General features: G+C 36.6%; 1 protein-coding gene across 1 annotated transcript in view; it reads left to right on the top strand.

The window, feature by feature from the left end:
• The window catches only part of grapa (GRB2 related adaptor protein a), a 45,041-nt gene that overhangs the window by 24,424 nt on the left and 1,737 nt on the right, over positions 1 to 18,880 (top strand). The window contains exon 4 of the mRNA XM_023265387.3: positions 921 to 1,089. Within this exon, the coding sequence (XP_023121155.1) occupies positions 921 to 1,089 (169 nt within the window). The remainder of the gene's footprint in view (positions 1 to 920; positions 1,090 to 18,880) is intronic.

The raw sequence follows: 18,880 nt of genomic DNA, 5'->3' as shown, positions 1-18,880 counted from the left end.
CCCTTTTTAACCCTTAGATGCATAAGGGGTGAGGTCGTTTTCTTGCAATATCTTTGTAATGAAAAGATTTTTTTCCTTTCATATTCCAGCTATTCCTCAAAAAACATGTTTTTGATATCATTCCATTTCAGCTTTTGAGTTACCTTTAATACTTTTAAAGAATTTGTGATATTTGTATTACTGGCCCAAGCTCTCTATCACTGATAATATCACACAGGAGGTGAGCATCAACAGTTAGAGGAAGAGTAGAAAAATGTCAACAAAATGGACACTGACATTCTTCTATTGCTGTTCTGTGTAATAATCTTCTCTATCAATTATCAAAATATTCAAAATCTGTTAAAATGAAAAATAAACATATTTCAAACATGAAATCCTTCTTGTGTGGACAAAAATATGATACAAACAATAATACTAAATTATTATTCTTAACCAAAATGACTAAAATGGTATAAAAACACATTGATTCTTATCCTTTTTGACCCAATTATAGAAGAGTGTAGGGTCCCTGGAGCATCAAAGGGTTAATGTAAAGAACATCCCATTAACTGGCCACCAATTTGCTTCAGAACCATGTTTGAGAGACAATGATCTATTTTGCCATGAGACTGCATTTTCTAAAGTTTTTAGAAGTTTGCATGAACATTGAGGCTGGTTGTGGGCTAAATCAGTTCTTGTTGGCTGAATTTCTACGGCTTAAAAAACAGGATAGTTTGATTTCAGCAACGCCGAGCAACACTCTTCACTTTTCTAGAGAAATTAAACATTTTAACATCTAGAATAATTTGCTGATATGTTTGGATCATTACTGCTATAAATGTACTTTTGTTAGCAGCAAATATCTTCATTAATGCCCTTTTTAAATGAGAAACAGCTTCATAATCTAATCATAACGTCCCTCTTGTGTTTGTATTTTGCAGCTATGGGGACCACGTTCAGCATTTCAAGGTTCTGCAGGACCGCTGCTCTCAGTACTACGTGTGGGATGAGGTCTTCTCCTCCCTGAATGAGCTGGTGGAGTTCTACCATAGCAACAGCATCGCTAAGGAGAGGACGGTGTTTCTGAGAGACCCTGAGCACTTCGCTAGGGTGAGTTTGACTCTTCCTTGTTTATTTTGTTTGCTTGAGTGTCTTTTTTCTTCTTCTTTGTTTTATGCAACAAACATAATTGGCCCCCCTTTTCTTTTTACCATAGCAACCAAAGCAAAAAATGCAAATTTTAGAAAAAGTTAAGTTGCAACAGTGATATGACTTCAGCAACAACAATTAGTGAAATGTCACATAAAGCAATGGTCATTTTCTGGATTTTTCTTCCAATAACTTTACTGTAGCCTGTTCTGTTAGCAGGATTTTTACATTTGCTGCAAAGATGCAACGGAAAGACATGGGGAAGTTTATATTTAATTTTTTTTCTTAATTAAAGCTAGAGTGAGGGACTTTTACCTATAAATGAACATCCTTTTCTTTCAAGTGCTTGCTAAGCAGTTTCACACAACGCTGATTAAGACTATCAGCACCAAGAAAATCACTGCATTTCATCGTATACTTGAATTTTAAGTCTGCTGTCAATGTCAGCGATGCCTTTTACAACAGTCAGTTATGACTGGTTTGCCAGAGCTGAAGAAGGAAGTGACCATAAGTAGGTGGAGCCTGTTGCAGTAAAAAAAAAAAAAAAAACTACGAAGCATCGCAAAAAAATTTCTGATGCATTTAAAAAAAAAAATCATCAATAATTTATTTAAAATGCTTACACTGACATCCTATAACAGTCAAATTCATCTTACTTCAGGGGCCACATTGAGCCCAGTTTGATCTCAATTGAGCCGGACCAGTAAAATCACAGCATAATAACCTATAAGTAACCACAACTCCAAATTTTTCCTTTGTTTTAGTGCAAAAAAGTTCACAATCAAGGAACTATCTTTTTTACAAAACATTATGAACAATCTGAAAATTTCAATTTGATCAACATTATGCCTCAGTTTATCATTTACACATTACAACCTACAAATCACAAAGTATCAACAAAAGCACAAAACATTAGTCACAGGTATCTGGAAATGAATAATATAGTATTTTACTTTATGATCAAAATGACAAAAGTCATATTAAACAAAAAACAAGACAAAATATTACAAAAACACAAAGACACAAAATGACAAAAGGGAGAACAAAACATCCAAAAATGAGACAAACGACACGAAACAAAACAAAAAAGAGGCAAAAAAAAATGAAACCAAAAAGTTACAAAGCACCAAAAAAATGGACAAAAACATGACAAAAAATGACAAACGAGAAACTAAATGACCAAAAACATGAGACAAATGACAATGGTCTGACAAAAAAAAACAACAAAAACTGGACAAAATCTTACAAAAACGAGACATAAAATAACAAAAGAACAATGACCAATGTAGTATTGTACTTTATGATCAAAACAACTTGTCATGGTCTAGAAATTATTTAAAATGTATTAGTTTTAAAAATTTACAATTTGCAGTTAATAACTTCTCTGTAATTTTTACACTTTACAAAGTCGTCTGGTGGGTCAGATTGGACCCTCTGTGGGCCAGTTTTGGCCCGCTGGCCACATGTTTGACTCCCGTCTTATAATGATAAATCAGTAAAAAAAAAAAAAAAAAAAAAAAAAAAAAAAAACAAGTACAATAACTTTTAGTTTTAATAATACGACAAGAAATAATGACTCTCCACGAATGTTATTTTAAATGTAATGATTAATTTTACCAGAATCATAGATTCTTTTTGACTTTCACTATATTGCATCATACCTCTCCCACCCAAAATATGTGCATCGAGAATTCCATTTTCAATTTGTTTACTGAAATTTCCCTAAATGTGTTTTTCACATCAGCAGGAAGAGCTGCTTTCTTTGCGTTTCCTAATTTTCTCTTTTCATATCACTTTCCAATACGTCACTTATATCCATATAGGTATGGAGAATTACACTTTCTTTTTGCAGTGTCAATATATATCAGATCTTTTAAATCACATCTGATCTTGTTGTCGTCTCGTTTCCTTCTCCTCCACCATCAGTGAGACTGTGAGATACTGCGAAATACCTACCTGTAGTCAAATCAGTGTGTCAGGACTAATGTAGCAAGCTACCCAAGTGTGTTTTCTTTTAATTTCGCTGTGACTTCAAGGCACAGTCAGTTTTTTTTTTAAATAGATCTGACAGCTATGGGAACACTCCATACGTTGATGAAATTTCTGGAGCTGTTACTGCCTCGGCAGGGTTTGACGTAGAAGGTGCAGCTCGTAATGAAAGATCACAGGACTGCCGCCAGTTTGGAGCAGAACCAAATCAGTCATCTGAGACGGCGAGCCAGAGGGACTGAGCTCAGCAGCGCAAAAGAAAACGGATTTTTAAGGCAGTTATTTGTATCAGTTGTGATTAAATTGCTGCAGATCAAGTTCGGACAAATTATACTTCCCTCTTCCCCTGCAGACACTTACTGAGCCTCTTATCAGTGTCACATGCTCTGGAATCATTTGTTAACAATACTTGTACATGTCTTTATCCTATAATAATATGCAGATTTATAAATACTGTACACGATAGAGCATGATGCTGGTGTGGTACAACAACTAGTCACGGCTTATCCCTGGCAATACGTTCTGAATATGAATGACAAGTAGTTCCCAGGATGGTGTCAGCATGGGAAAAGCCATTGTTGTTGTTGTTGTCATCATGTAGACAAGATCACATTGGTAGGTATTCCTGGGAGTGGCAACCAAGCCGAAACCGCAGGCCACCTCAGTTGCTATGGAGGGATTTGATCCACAGCAATCCTGACATGACAGCATGTTGGTATCACTGTAACACCGGCTGCGTGCTAATACTTATCACATCATATTCACTGGTGCAGTTCGGCAACTGAGAACAGACCTCCGTTCATTAGGAAACTCGATCGTGCTGCAGATCAGTGAGAGAAGTCACGTGTAAGTGATGGTCACATTTTTAAGAATATGAAATTATTATATTTTGGTTGCTAAGATGCCAAAAACAGACTGTAAAATCACATAAAATAACCATGTCATTAAAATAATAATTTCTAGCCTTTATTTTACATGAGATCATGGGAATTATTTTGTATTTTTATTAATGTTTATTGTTATTTAAATATTTTTAAAAAAATGCATATATAAAAATGCAAATTAATTACAAACCAGTTTTGTTTTAATTGTCAGAATTGTCAAAAAAATTCACTAGTGAGTTACTTCGTGGTAATAATTTTGAAATATTATTTTGTATTAGATAAGGAAATGTAGCATTTGTTTGTGCAACTTTATTATTATTTTACTAATTTTGATTTTCATTTATTTTATTTCAAAAATATGGAAAGAAAGTCACATTTTTTTCTTTTATTTTCTTTTTAAACTAATTTTTTAATTTAATTGATTTCTTTCTTTCTTTTTTTTTTTTTTTACAGCATAGGGATGGTTTTGTTACCATTAGAAATCTAAAAGTGAGACCTAGGACTTGCTGATGCACTTTTGATGCCGTTGGTCTAGTTCCTGAGAGCCTTTTGGCAGTTTGCATGGCTATAATCTTGTTAACAAACATTTCTCAGTCATTTAATCCTTTTTTCTTTACATATATTATTGGTATTGAATTGGGGCTGCTCTTTCTAGATTTTTGCACAATCATGTTACATAAAAAGTAATTTTATTATTGCCAAAATATATAGTGAAGTCTCTCTGAACACCTATTATATATTCATTCATCTGACAATGTGGTGCGATAGAATGGACATGCAATCATATTAAGTGGAGAAAAAGCCAACTGCCTCACTTTAATCTGATCAGGATGAATTTTTCAGTACACTCTTAAACTTCCAAGTCATTCGTACTCATTCCCACGAGGAAGCTTTAACAACATAAGGGTAATATTAGCATAATTGAAATTGTCAGGTCCAATGAATTTTTTACAATTTGTGTCTTAATAACTGCGATGCATAATCCATACAGGATTGCTCATAAGTAATTGACAGGAGCATATTGCACTTAGCTGTAGCTTCCTCGCATTCCGTGCTCCCTACAAGTGAAAGATCAACAGCGTGTGACAGGATAGATTTAGGTCCCATTACTCATTAGAGATGCATTTCATCATCTGTGGATGAGGAGCCCATTGCTCTTAAGCAGAAACCTTTACTGCTGGAAAGTGAGGCTTGCGTGGAAGCGTCAAAAGCTGCAGTTCCTCAAACGGCCACTTGAGACAGGCTCAAAAAGTGAGTCAGTCCTTGTAGACCCCCATGTATAGATGTACAGCAGAAATAAACATGTTAGTCTGGTACAAAGGAATGATTTTGGTCTCTATAGCTAGTTTACCATCTCGTGACAACTGTATGGGGGGTAAATTTTTACACAGCTCACTCATTTATATTGCATGAGGGCTCAAAGCTATGCATATTTATGGTGTGGCTGCTTTGAGCTGGTAAAATCTGGTTGCCTAACACTGGTGTTTACGATAATTTATGCAGTTTATAGTAATTTTTGTGTTTTGTGAGAATAAAAATTCTTATTGTACAGCAGCAAAAATAGGAACGTGTAAATGGGTGTTTTGTACAACAATGCAGGTGTACAGAATTGAATTTATGGTGCTCAAAACAAGCAATATGGGTGATTATAATAGTCAAAAATAAAAATGTGTTGCCCAACATCTATTTCGAGCAGACCGATGTGGATTTAACACCACACCTGAAGAGAGTCCTTCTTAAAGGTACTTGTCAGGAGCTGAAGTCCATGTTACATGTTACGTTCATGACTGCATGGTGGTAAATTTTTACACAACTCACTCATTTAAACTGGATTATTATGCATATTTAAGGATCTTGATTTCTTCCGAGTAATTTCTGAATTTTTGTTGTAGAAAATGATCGATAGTCTCACAGTTTGATTCTAAAAGATGCATACATTGTTTCTCCATTTTTGGCCACTGATCCTTGCTTGTATGAATCCATAGTGTCTTACATGTAGCACAATAATTATCATTAAATAATGTATGCTTTTCATATTATAGTTGAAAGCAAAGCAAAGCTGCTTTGGAGATACTGTTGTCTGGGGTTTTTTTCTATGTTAAAAATTTGTATCCATTTTAATAAGGTTTTTTTGATATCCTCATCCTTTAATACCCTCATTAGGAAGGCATCATCCCAAAGCAGATCCACAACAAATGAGAGCTATATCCAGGTGCTTTGTCCTTAATGCTACCATCTGTTTTCAAAGCGGTCTGGCAGATAGAATCCATTTGTAACCGCCGCTTCGATGTCCCAGATTCATTTTGCCTTTAAAATCAAAACCTTACCCTTAATCAGCTCTCTGCACCACATGCAGTAAAGCAGAAGTGAAGAGCCGCTGACATGTGAGGTGGTGGCCTGCAGATAGCCAGTCACTGCTGCTCTGTGGTATTTTGCAGATGATCAGATAGGAAGTGAGGTTAGTGGCCAATGAGTCAGTGCTGTTATTGGACCTAAAGTGACAGAGGAAATAACAAAAAACTGAAGCATATTTCAGGCAGGAAAGCACTTTGTATTTCTCTCACTATTTCTCTTCCTCATTTGATTTGTTATGCTTTTGACCTAAAGTTCAGAACACAATGACTCCAACAATATATAAATAGAATCACATAAAGAAATTAAATGTCTTGAATATGAATCTTATGTTCGTTTGATACACATTTATTGATCTTTATGATGCATGAGCTTCAAAAAAGTCTTGCTGTGATGGACTGCCATTAAAGTCGGCCGGGTTTCAGCTTTTCGTCTGCTTTTTTATAGCATGATTCTGTAATTTAGATGGAGTTGTCACCACAAAAAGTTCAATGAGTTTGATCATAGTTTTTATTTATCCAGGGAGGGTTTGGAAAGCAGCTAGAGGAGCTGCATTTCACCTGGTGGAGTGGTAAAACTTTCAGATGAGCGTGACAGGTTTGATCCTAAAAATAGGCTCCTCATAAATGTAGGTCTTGTTTAGTAGCATCCTGCCTCACTCCTAAACAGTTCCAAGTATGTTTCAAACCACTGGAGGATTCTGCACAGTATATCCAGCTCTGTGAAGCTGGAACAGGTGGAAGCAATGGATTTAGCTTCAGGGCGTTATGATGGTAGTTAAACGAATAACGACAGCCATCCCATGGGCGCCTCATAAACTGTATGACCTAAATACTGTGCCAGTCTAAATCTTTCTAATGGGAAAACAACAGCAGGACTTTCTCAGCATTTTGGTTTCCTGAGGATTTTATTTGCTCGTGATCATGCGGTAGCTTATGTAAGGGCAGTTGTCTTGTCTTGAGCTGGGGTCATGACCTCTAACCTTGTTGCTGTGCTAGTAATAGCATAATAACAATAACTGCTTTCTCCATCTGTTTAGACATATGGTAGGACAGGTTTAATCCCAGTCCATGATTGCTGGCACTGAATCAGGCCTGGTTCTAGAACAAAATGAGTTACGGTGCATTCAAAATGAAACAGGGCTGAAAAGTGATTGTCGTCCACCAAAGACTGATTATTGTCCAGATTACATGCATCTATAACTGCTTTACTCTGCATCAGACAGCCTTAAAATGCAAATACACATGACTTTATGTCCATAATAGCAAAAATACGTACACTACCATTTAAAATATCCTTATTTTTGAAAGAAAAACATTTTTTTTCAATTAAAATAACAAAATTATCATGAAATTGACCAGAAAGACAGTTGAGACATTGTTAATGTGGTAAATGACGGCTTTAGCTGGAAACGGCTGATTTAAAAACTCCTGTGTTCTAACGCTACATTGTGTTAGCTAATGATGTTGAAAGGCTAATTGATGATTACAAAACCCTTGTGCAATTATGTTAGCACATGAATAAAAGTGTGTGTTTTCATGGAAATCATTAAATTGCCTGGGTGGCCCCAAACATTTGGATGGTAGTGTATGTCCTTGTAAGAATTTGATACGACATTTTCATGGCTATTTGATGCAAAATTTCTACAAACATAGCAAAATATAGCATAATTGTTGCAGGGATTTTACTGCTATGCCCTGTTTAAATGATAAGCAACAAAACACACACCTTACCTCACTGCATGGGGAAATCATTTAGACCCCTTTGGACAGACTTCTTCATACCAAGGTCATCTGGCACTTGCTGAAGTTGCTAAAGGAACAAGTGGTAGATGTGAGTTCTCGTGTCCTGGTTAGTTGTCTCCATGAAGCTCCCTGCAGCTGTGGAACATGTGTTGATGCTGGTGTTCAACCCCTCTCAGCCATTACTGAATATCCATGGAAACACATAAGCTAACAGTAGTAGTTATCCAACTCAAGCACAGCTGCACAGACCAATGTGGCACAGTAGTACTGCAAAATTATAAACATTTTACACCCTTTTGCATAATGGTTGGACTAATGATACAATGCATTCAGCAGGAGGTCCCACTCACTGCTCACAACTGAATGGCGATAAGTTTATCCTCATATTTTAACTGAGGATGCAAAATATTAAACTGAGGGTGCTGTACATGCTTTTGCACTTCATCTTGTACGACTTCCCACAAACTGAAGCAAAGTAAAACAACTTTTCCTTGGGTACTGAGACAGATGCTGCTTTATTGCTACTATAAAACAGACTGAAGACTGTTCATGCCTGTTAATTTCATTGCTGTTTTATGCTCTTTATTTATTCTCTTTTTTACATTTTACTATGATAATGTGGGTTATTTGCTCATCATTCTCAGTGAATAAAGACATATTAGCTGTCAGCTGTAACTATTTTTTTTTCCTGATAATTTAATGGCTGGTGTCCCTTAAAGAAAGAAGAATAGAGCTCACTTACTGCCATCCCACTTATAAACTAATCCAGCAGTTTAGCCAGTGACCGTCTGTTCACAAGTCTTATCTTTAGTAGGGTTTCAACTAACAATTATTTTCCATTTAATTGACTAATAATGCTATCAGTAATGTATATGTACTAAAATAGTTTAACTCTATAGAGCCCAGCGTAGCGCCAGTGCTACAATTTGCATATTCATTTTTGATTGGCGGTAGATTTGAAACCAGATAAGATAGATCGATCATTCTTTTTGCATATAAAATCTGGGGAGTTATACTATCATTTCACACATTCACTAGGTCTCAGAGCACTTTTTCCTTGCAGTGATGGGTTTGTAAAAATACACAATAAAGTGCACATAACAAAACTCTTTATAAATGAGAGCACGGGATATTGTGCACTATTGTGTGTACTGTTTTACATTTACAAATTTGAGGGATACAGCAATTTCTGTATTTTGAAATATATGTAAAAAAACAAAAAAAAGTTTGGTTTTTTTTAGGTTTATTGCACTTTTAAGCAATTTATTGTAGTAGTTAAGACATAAATCAATACATACTATTAAAACTTTGGATTTAAGGGTTATATTGATGTAAAGCAAATGTAAAGCGAATAAAAATACTCCAAAAAAATTGCACTACAGTATGTAAAAATGTAAGAATATGTCCTGGCGAACTTGCACAATGGTAGGTCTTAAAGGGTTTTTTAAAAAAAGGCCATTATAATATACCAGACTCCAAAGTCGCATCGGCAAATTCTACTTCAGTAGTCCAGATCCCAAAGAGATTAAATTTACAATAATCAAGTATCAGAATAGCTGCAGATTAATCCAATATAGGCATATTATTTTGCTCCAATCTTTAGGCTGCTTCTGCTCTATTTAAAAAATCCCACTGGACACTGAACATGCTGACAAGTCGATTTAAGTGTGCTTGATGAGGTACAAAACATGATCAGTATATAGGATTCTGGAAAAAAAATAACTTGTTGCTGTTTACTTTGTTCTATTTTATTTTCCATTCCTATTATATTTTCATCATATTTGTTCCATTGTTCTGTGATGTGAGTCACTGGTCAATTGTGTACACAGAACCAAATCCTCAGTCTTTACATTATGCACTTTATTTTGCCTCAGGTCAGAGAGTTAATGCTATCACATCTATTTAAAGTTCATCAGATGGCATTCTGTATTTCTTCTGCCTGAGGCCTGAATTATGTGGTCAAGGGTCGCCTTGCCATTCTATATCAATGTAAGGATTTAATCAGGATTGCGTGTCAGGTGGACTTTGTGTAGGCTACACATACAAGTCCTGAAAAATGAGTTATTAGGTTTAAAAAAAATACTGTAACCTGGAATTAATGTATCAGTCAATGCAGAATACTTTGAAAAACAGATTAAGTTATTTCACCAGAGTGACCCCCTACTGCGGATTTAAAGAAATCTGCGTGTTTGAAATACCACAACCTTCCATCATTAGCATGCTGGCTGTGATTTTATTGTACTGTAGGTCAACATGCTGCTCCATCATGAGAGAATCAGTGCCTGAATGACAACATGGCCTGGAGCTGAGGGTGGCGTGCTGAAGGTGCTGTGTTTACCTACACAACTATGTAGCCTGAGAAAAACATCTGTCTTTCCACATAAGATCAAAGCAGCTTAGTCATATCTTTATGCCTATATCTGTGTTTACTATTCGTAATCGGTTTAATTTGGGTATATGGTCTATTTTAAACATACCGCAGACATTCACGAAAAAGCAAGACATTATTGTGAGTCTGTATCTGAACTCTGAATTAATTTAATCCTCCCCGCTTCATCATAAAGTCTGTTTAACCAACAAAGAGAACATTTCAATTTGGCGTTGGCTTCTTAGATGTTTTAGCATATCATGGTCATCTTCAATTCAAATCAGTGATCTTGGTCCTCCTGTCGGTAGATCTGCAGATTAAAAACACATATGAAACATTAAATTTGGCCAAGGTCCCAAATGGCTTTTCTGACTGTCATGTTACATAAAATCACACTCAGCTAGTCTTTGTATCTGTGGGGTTTTGTCTTGGCCTTCGGCATCAACAAAGCTAACTAACACCCAGAGTCTCTTACTGAGAATGTTTGCACACAGACTTAAAATGTAGTCTTTGCTATATTAAGGCTTTCCTTCGCTGGCAGCGATTAATATTTGAATATCCTAACATGATACAATACTGTAATGCAATACAAAGCTATATTAAGGGTTGGCAGGGTTCCTATTTGGCTGTTTTTTGTAATTTAAATAAGATGCGAAACATCATCAGCCTCACTGAGCTTTTTCTACTATCTATTACTGTGTCAACCTAAAGAGCTTTACCAGGATCAACAATGCAAAAACATTTCTACTTTTGCCCTGCAGACCAGACGACAAGACAACTAAAGCTGCAATAAACAATCTCACGGCTCATGTATTATACCAAACTTCTCTATTCATTCTTCAGCCCTCCTCCTTTTTCTGTAAGGACGTTGTGTTCGCTCTACGTGTTTGTGAAATATTAATAGCAAACCCGCTGCTTCTGTTACCATTACACTATTAGGCCGTCCGTACAAGTGTCAGGCGTTGACATTAAAAGCACAAAAACACAAGGAAAGCGAGTTAAGTAGTCCCTTAAGGTTGTTAGATTATTAAATAAATGCGGAAAAACAATGGTATAGAGAATTCTTGTTAACTTCAACGCATGCAATGTGAATATTTCATGAAAACGTTGCCTTAAGCTGATTAGCTCCCAGTTTCTTTTTCTTTAATTCTGACTATATGGGTCAGTTTCAAAGGCATGAACACGCTGTCGAGGTTTAGTCTGAGCCCATGAATCATGTTGCAGTGCTTTTTCGCGTTGTCCCTCCTATTGTGCGGCTCCAAACTAATTCCACATCAGCTCATTACATGGCTCCAGATCGCTTCTTATCTGAGCACAACAGATTGGGAAATAGTTCTCAGTTGTTGTTTTTTTTCTGTTTCTCCAACCCAACACATCATTGTGTCTCTTTAAACAAAAATCTCGCTCATGCAATGCTCTGACATATTTTTTGACACCTTGCCATTTTTTTTCCAAGTGCAGACACAGGCAGTACAAAAGGGCTTTTTCGCTCCCTGTATGTGTGTGTAGAGACGAATCTAGTAAAAGCCGTGGTCCATTGATGTTACGGAGTAATTTGTTCCACTGTCAGTGCTTTCTCTCGGAGTGGGCGCAGGCGAGGACGCTGATCACAGGGCAGCAGAGCTCAGCCGATATGGATGGAGCATATTTTCTCCTTCCAAACCGCTGCTCCTCAAAAGCCGGCATGGAGAAATGAACGGGTTCTCTCTGCACTATCACATCCAAAGACTCAGGGTTGTGCATTCGAACGCACACCCGAGCAAAAAGAGGCCTGCACACACACGATTGAACGCTCATTTCATACGTACATGCCCACAAAGTAGAAGTCTAGACTAGATCAACAAAACAATAAGGTGCAAGACGGTGGGGATTTTGCAGATTTTCTGAGACTGATATATTGTGTCTGTGCCTCTTGATCCTAATCCTGCTGTCTGGTTAGTGTTTGTGTGCCTCTAACCCTGCTTGGATGGGATCGCATTGGGCCTAAGATGGAGCCGTCCACAGCAATAAAGTGCAGAATTGCAACACAGACATGTACACGCACACACATTTAAAAAAAAAAAAAAAACTATATTGGTATTCCTTCCAGTCTTTCAGCTCCCTCACAGTTCATATCACATCCACTTTCCTCTGTGGGAGTGTAACTGACAGCTAAGGGGTTAGTTAAGTTCAAGATGCTCTCCTTAAAATAGCCACTTTTTATTCTGCTCCCCTTAAACTGCTTTTACTTCACAAGTCAACAGAGATCAGAGGAGGCTGGCTATCAAGGGAGAAGAAAAACACTACTTTTGTGAACTCAAAGCAAAAAAAAAAAAAAAAAAAAAAATGCAGCGAGACCAAGAAAGCAAAGCGTCTGGAGATTGATTTGAAAGCGGTTCACCTTGTCGTCAATTGCCATCAAATATCACAGCAGCAAACCTAATACTGTTGTTTGTTGTTGTTATTTTCAGTAGGTGTGTCAGCATATAACAATAATAAGAAGCGAATACTGTTATCTGATACATCATCATGGATTTATAACACCTCTCTGTCTCATATCTGTGTTCTCTTTTTCTTCAATGACCTCCATGAGTTACTGTTGTCTTCTGCTCTGCTTAAGTCTCTGATAAGTCCAGATTGTAAGTTGGATGATTGTCGTGTTTCATGACATTTTTATTAGAAACACATTATGTTTTTCAGATCAAACCCCCAAGGCCTACAACAATTCCCTCATTAAGATTTGCCCTATTTTGACAACCTACGCAGTTTATTTTTTTTAAAAATTAAACGGTAATGAAAGTCCAGAAAGAAAAAGAAAGCAGACAACATTCCCAAGATGTACAAAGCTCAGAAAAAGCAATTATTAATAATTAATTCTGCTTTTTGACAAGAATTTACACAGAAAGACTTTTTAATCTCAAAACAAAAACAGATTTCTATGAAGTAATGCCACTTTATTAACAAGAAAAGCACTCAGAGAGCGCAGTACTCTGCCATGGCTGCTCAGTCGTCATATCATTTCTGACGGATGAAATCTTTAATAACAAATTACCTTGTGCTGGCTGAGCACAGGCGTGTGTTAAGCATGTTTACGTTATGTACGGATATCGAATTGCGTGACCTAAATATGTAGCGGGAATTGATGGGATTCGGAAACACCCCCACAGTTTAATCAATTGTTCCTCATATCATTTCTGACGGGTAAGTCCCAATAAGTCCACAGCAGTCAATTCTTAGTCGGAATCATGTGATGGGCAGCAGGCAGCTGATGTAGTGTTCACTTGTTGTCATAGTTACAGTGACGCAGTGTTGCTATCTCACAACGATACAGAAATCTTTAACAAATCTGTGGATCCAGACCATAAACCGCTTCACTGCCAAAGTCTAATCACTTGTTCCTTGTGTCATATCTGACCTTCCCTGAAAATTTATTCTACATCTGTTTGTCCAATTTTGAGTAATGTTGCTAACAGACAGACAAACAGACCGACAAACGTACGCCGATTGTCACATAACTCCGTCACGTTCCTTGGTGGAGTAAAAAACATAAAGTGTAAATAAGTGATTGCATAAGTATCTAACTTCTTTAACATGACTCATCTCTTTCAACACAGGTGGAACCAGTTATTGTCTCACAATTAGTGGAATGGAGATTATCTGAGTGCAGTTAATGTGCTTTAAGTGACTGCAACATAAAGACACTTTGTTATTGGAAGGTCCAGTTATTGGTGAATCAGTACCTCTGACTATAATCACACCATGAACACAAAATAACATTGAAAAGGATATTAAATAGCAAAGGTCATGGGATGGGTACAAGGAAATTTCCAAGTAACTTAATGTCCCTTGGTTAAATCCATTATTAAGAACTGGAAGGAATATAGCAGTGTAAACTTGCCTTGTCCTTAAAAACTGAGCGAGTGAGACGAGTGAGGGGGGCCACCAAGACACCTATGACTCCTCTGAAGCCATTGTTGTGCACCGCAAGCTATTGAAATGAATGGGTTGTTAACTTTTTTTGTTGCCACAGTTGCGTATAATATTCCATTTTTTAATTTTAGTTTTTATCAGTGTGATGATTCTGTTCTTTAAATGCAACTGACTGATTGATAATTTGGCCTATCAGATTTTTAAGTATATATAATACTATATAATATAAAATGTCGCAGAAACTACAAAACCCAAGGACTTTTTTATTATAAAGGAATAATTTGGCATTTAAAGGAATGTTCTCGTGCTGAAAGATCGATCAGAGGATCAATACAACTCTTATGTTTGTACTATAAAAACTGATGGAACAGCAGCTTGGCTTAGTACAGACCAGAAACAGGGACGTAGTTTCCAGCAAAACCAAAACTTCTCTTTTGTATGCTTTTCTACAGGTTAAATAAAACAGCCTGGTTAAATTAGTGACCTCTGGAGATGTTTGTGAGTTGATGGTGCTAACCTTGGACAGTCAGGACAGCTGTTTCCTTTGTTCCCCTACCAGGACAAATGTTATCTCAATGTTACTGCGCTCGTTTAAATGTTGAAGGATATTAACATAAAAAATCCAGAGGGGCAGCTTCTCGCATGAAATCCATCACAATATATGAGAACAGTATATACACTACCCTTCAAAAGTTTAGGGTCACTTAAAAACGTCCTTATTTTTGAAAGAAAAGCATTTTTTCAATGAATATATCGTTAAATTAATCAGAAATACAGTCTAGACATTGTTAATGTGGTAAATGACTATTCTAGCTGGAAACAGCTGATTTTTAATGGAATATCTACATAGTGGTACAGAGGAACATTTCCAGCAACCATCACTCCTGTGTTCTAATGCTACATTGTGTTAGCTAATGGTGTTGAAAGGCTCATTGATGATTAGAAAACCCTTGTGCAATTATGTTAGCACATGAATAAAAGTGTGAGTTTTCATGGAAAACGGGAAGTTATCTAGGTAACCTCAAACTTTTGTGTAGTACTAGTGTAGGTCAACTTTAACTCATTTAGAGCAACTTATATGGATCAATTTTAAAGAATATGGAGCAACTTTACATAAGATGAAGCAACCTCAACTAATATAGAGCAACATTAACTAATATGGAGCAACTTTAATATCAACTTTAGCTGATATAAGGCAACTTTCACGAATATAGAGCAACTTTAACTAATGTAGAGCAACTTTAACTAAAATAGAGCAACTTTAATTCATGTACAGTACCGTTCAAAAGGTTAGGGTCACTTAGAAATGTCTGTATTTTTGAAAGAGAAGCATTTTTTTCAATGAAGATAACATTAATCAGAAATACAGTCTAGACATTGTTAATGTGATAAATGACTATTCTAGCTGAAAAAAAAGAAGGTTTTTAATGGAATATCTACATAGTGGTACAGAGGAACATTTCCGGCAACCATCACTCCTATGTTCTAATGCTACATGGTGTTAGCTAATGGTGTTGAAAGGCTAATTGATGATTAGAAAACCCTTGTGGAATTATGTTAGCAAATGAATGAAAGTGTGACTTTTCATGGAAAATCTGAAATTGCCTGGGTGTATATAACATGTTCCTCCTCACACCTGTGGCATGCATTTTACTGCTGCACATTCTGCAGGAAGGTCACAGTGACCTTCCTGCAGAATGTGCAGCAGTAAAATGCAGGTGACCCCAAACTTTTGAACGGTACTATATATAAGTTACCTGTCATCTGTTTGTGTTAATGTTCAGCTGACAGTTTGCACAGAGCTGTTCCCTAACCACACAGCTGCAGCAGAGATGATGCCGACCCGATCAGACCCCCTGTGCACAATTAATATTTAAACTAAGTGGCCAGACTGACCACAGTCTGGCTAAATAAATGTTAAATGAATATGATAAATAAAATATATTTGTACTTTATGGGAACAAAGAACACATTGCTTATTAAATGGAAGAGATGTCAGCCGGTTTCTTAACCCGAATACAGACAGATTTTTAAAATGCACTGAAACTTATTTTAACTGCTTGGATCACACATACTTACTCCTGTTTTGTTTTAATAATACAATAGAGGTTAAAAAAAAAAAAAGCTTCAAGGAAACACCATTCCATTTCAAATTCATCTACTGGATCCTAGCTGTTGAATTAAATACCATCTCTCAAACTTTTCAGAAGATTAGAAAACAAACCTTGACCACTGTGAACTTGTTCAATTCATTCAGTGGGGAATTCTCCAAACAACGGAAGATCGCACAATCTTTGAACAGAGAAAATGTTTTTTAAAGAAAGTTTGGAAAACTAACCAATATTTAATCTGCCTAACAATTTAAGAATGACAAGACAAATCGAAAAAGTATTAGCACACATAAATATTTAACTTATAGTCAAATGTATTTAAGTAACATATTTAGCAGGTTAGCAAGAAAGAAAAAAGAAAGTAACCCGATTGCTTATAGGATTTAATCTGTATTTTAAAAAAGTGTTTTGGTAAACAATTTCCTAGATCAGCACTAAATGATTCTCGCATTTGTCCAGATCCATCTTGTAAAACAAGAGTTTGTCCTTCAGTTGATTAAATCCCTGCAGCTGTCTGAAGGCAGCAGGACAGATATATTGGTTATATTGCATTACATCCACTGACTTACCCTTCATAAAATCACACTGAAATAACACCAGGCTGCAAAAGTGTAACCACACTGAATACTACACACATCAGGCCGACACTTTATGACTCAATATTCTGTCATTTATGTGGAAGATGTTGGATTACAGCAGCTCATTCTTGTGTATTATTGCCTCCTTTGTAACTTTTCTCATAGGAAAAAGTTGCATTTTATGCTTTATTTTTGAAATGCATCACGGTGCAAAATGCTGTTGTGTCACATTTTGTGGTTGGGTTGATGCAGCGCTGGGTGGATGCAGTCATATAAATGGCTTCATCAGCATTTTTTTCATTTCTGTGTATCATTATTGTACAAATTAAATAAACACACCATCTGCCTTGAACTGCAGATTTGAGATGTGTTTTCACATTGTGCATGCAGGACCATTTAGAAAATAGCATCATTTCTTCAAGAGATCTTATTCCATTTGTTGAACTGTTGTTGAGATGCATCACTGATTAGCACTGCTGTCATATGACTGGCTAAGAGTGGATTTATTAATCAACGCGCCCTCCTCTCCAAGTTATATTCCACTTGAACCAACTATTTGGTTTTTTATGCTGCCGCATCTGCATAGTTAGACCATTCTGCAGCACAGAATGGTCTGGTTGCACTTGAAAAAACGCTCTAGCTTGTTGGTATTTCTTTAAAACAACTGCAATTGTCTTGGCATAGCTCAGCCAGTGATGGAACAGCGTTGGGAGGAACCGTCACTCACTAGCTGGGATTTTTTTTACTGTATGATCCAAGTCAACGGAAAAACTTGTCATATTTAGCGTGATCGGAGGTTGTTGTTTCCCTACTGAAGGGGATTTTAAAACATCTAAATAGCAGAGATGAAAGACAAATCCATGTAATATGCAGCCAATGGCGAGTTTACACCCACAATCTACATCCAGTGAGTCAGACTCCACCAACGTGAACTGAAACAATACATGCGCTGAGAACAGCCTGCAAGGATTGTGTTAAAAAAAATGCAGTTATCCTTTAATGAGCCCCAAAGGGAAATTCCTTTTCTGCATTTAACCCATCCTATGTATTAGGAGCAGTGGGCAGCCACCACTGGGCAATGAGGAACCAACTCTAGCTGTAAGCTAGTGCCTTAGTCAAGGTAAAAAAAATTGACATAACATAGAAGGAAAACAATGCAAAAGCACGAGGAGAACATGGAAACTCTTTGGAGAAAGGCCCTGGTTGGAGTTTAAACCCAGGATGCAAGCTGTGAGGCGACACTGAGCCCCTGTGTATCCAAGACAGCACATTGCACTTACATAGGATCCTTAATGTTTTTATTATTGTTCATTTGTGACATATAAATGCAGAAGTGTGTGCTGATGACCTTTTTTCTTTTTCAAAATCTTGGGGAATGCTGAGAAAAGTGGAGTATAGACAGATGCAATCATGCACAGTTTGGAAATATGCTAATAGGCAACTGATGCCACTCGTATGTGTTAAATATGAAGCTAAAGGAGCAGCTGGTTAGCTCAGCACAGCACAAGGACTAAAAGCAGCAAGACAGACAACCAGGTTTTTCCCCTGCTTTCAGTCTTGTCTGCAATAATCTCTTGATGAGCAAGTAATTTCGCCAATTTCCAATAAAATAACTACAACTTCAAATTCAGCCTCACTACACACATTTTGTGAAATTATAAAATTATCATTCAGCTTTGTTGTGCTAATTTGTAAATATCCCGTGGTGATAATCATTCGTGACTCTCTGCAGCACAGGGGTGAGAATGACTACTTAGTGTGTTACGCTTTTGGATTAGATAAGATTAGATTAGACTTTATTGTCGTTGCACAAGAC

Source organism: Amphiprion ocellaris, chromosome 19 (assembly GCF_022539595.1).
Source record: "Amphiprion ocellaris isolate individual 3 ecotype Okinawa chromosome 19, ASM2253959v1, whole genome shotgun sequence".
NCBI lineage: Eukaryota > Metazoa > Chordata > Actinopteri > Pomacentridae > Amphiprion > Amphiprion ocellaris.
This window is presented reverse-complemented; position numbering and strand designations above follow the sequence as displayed.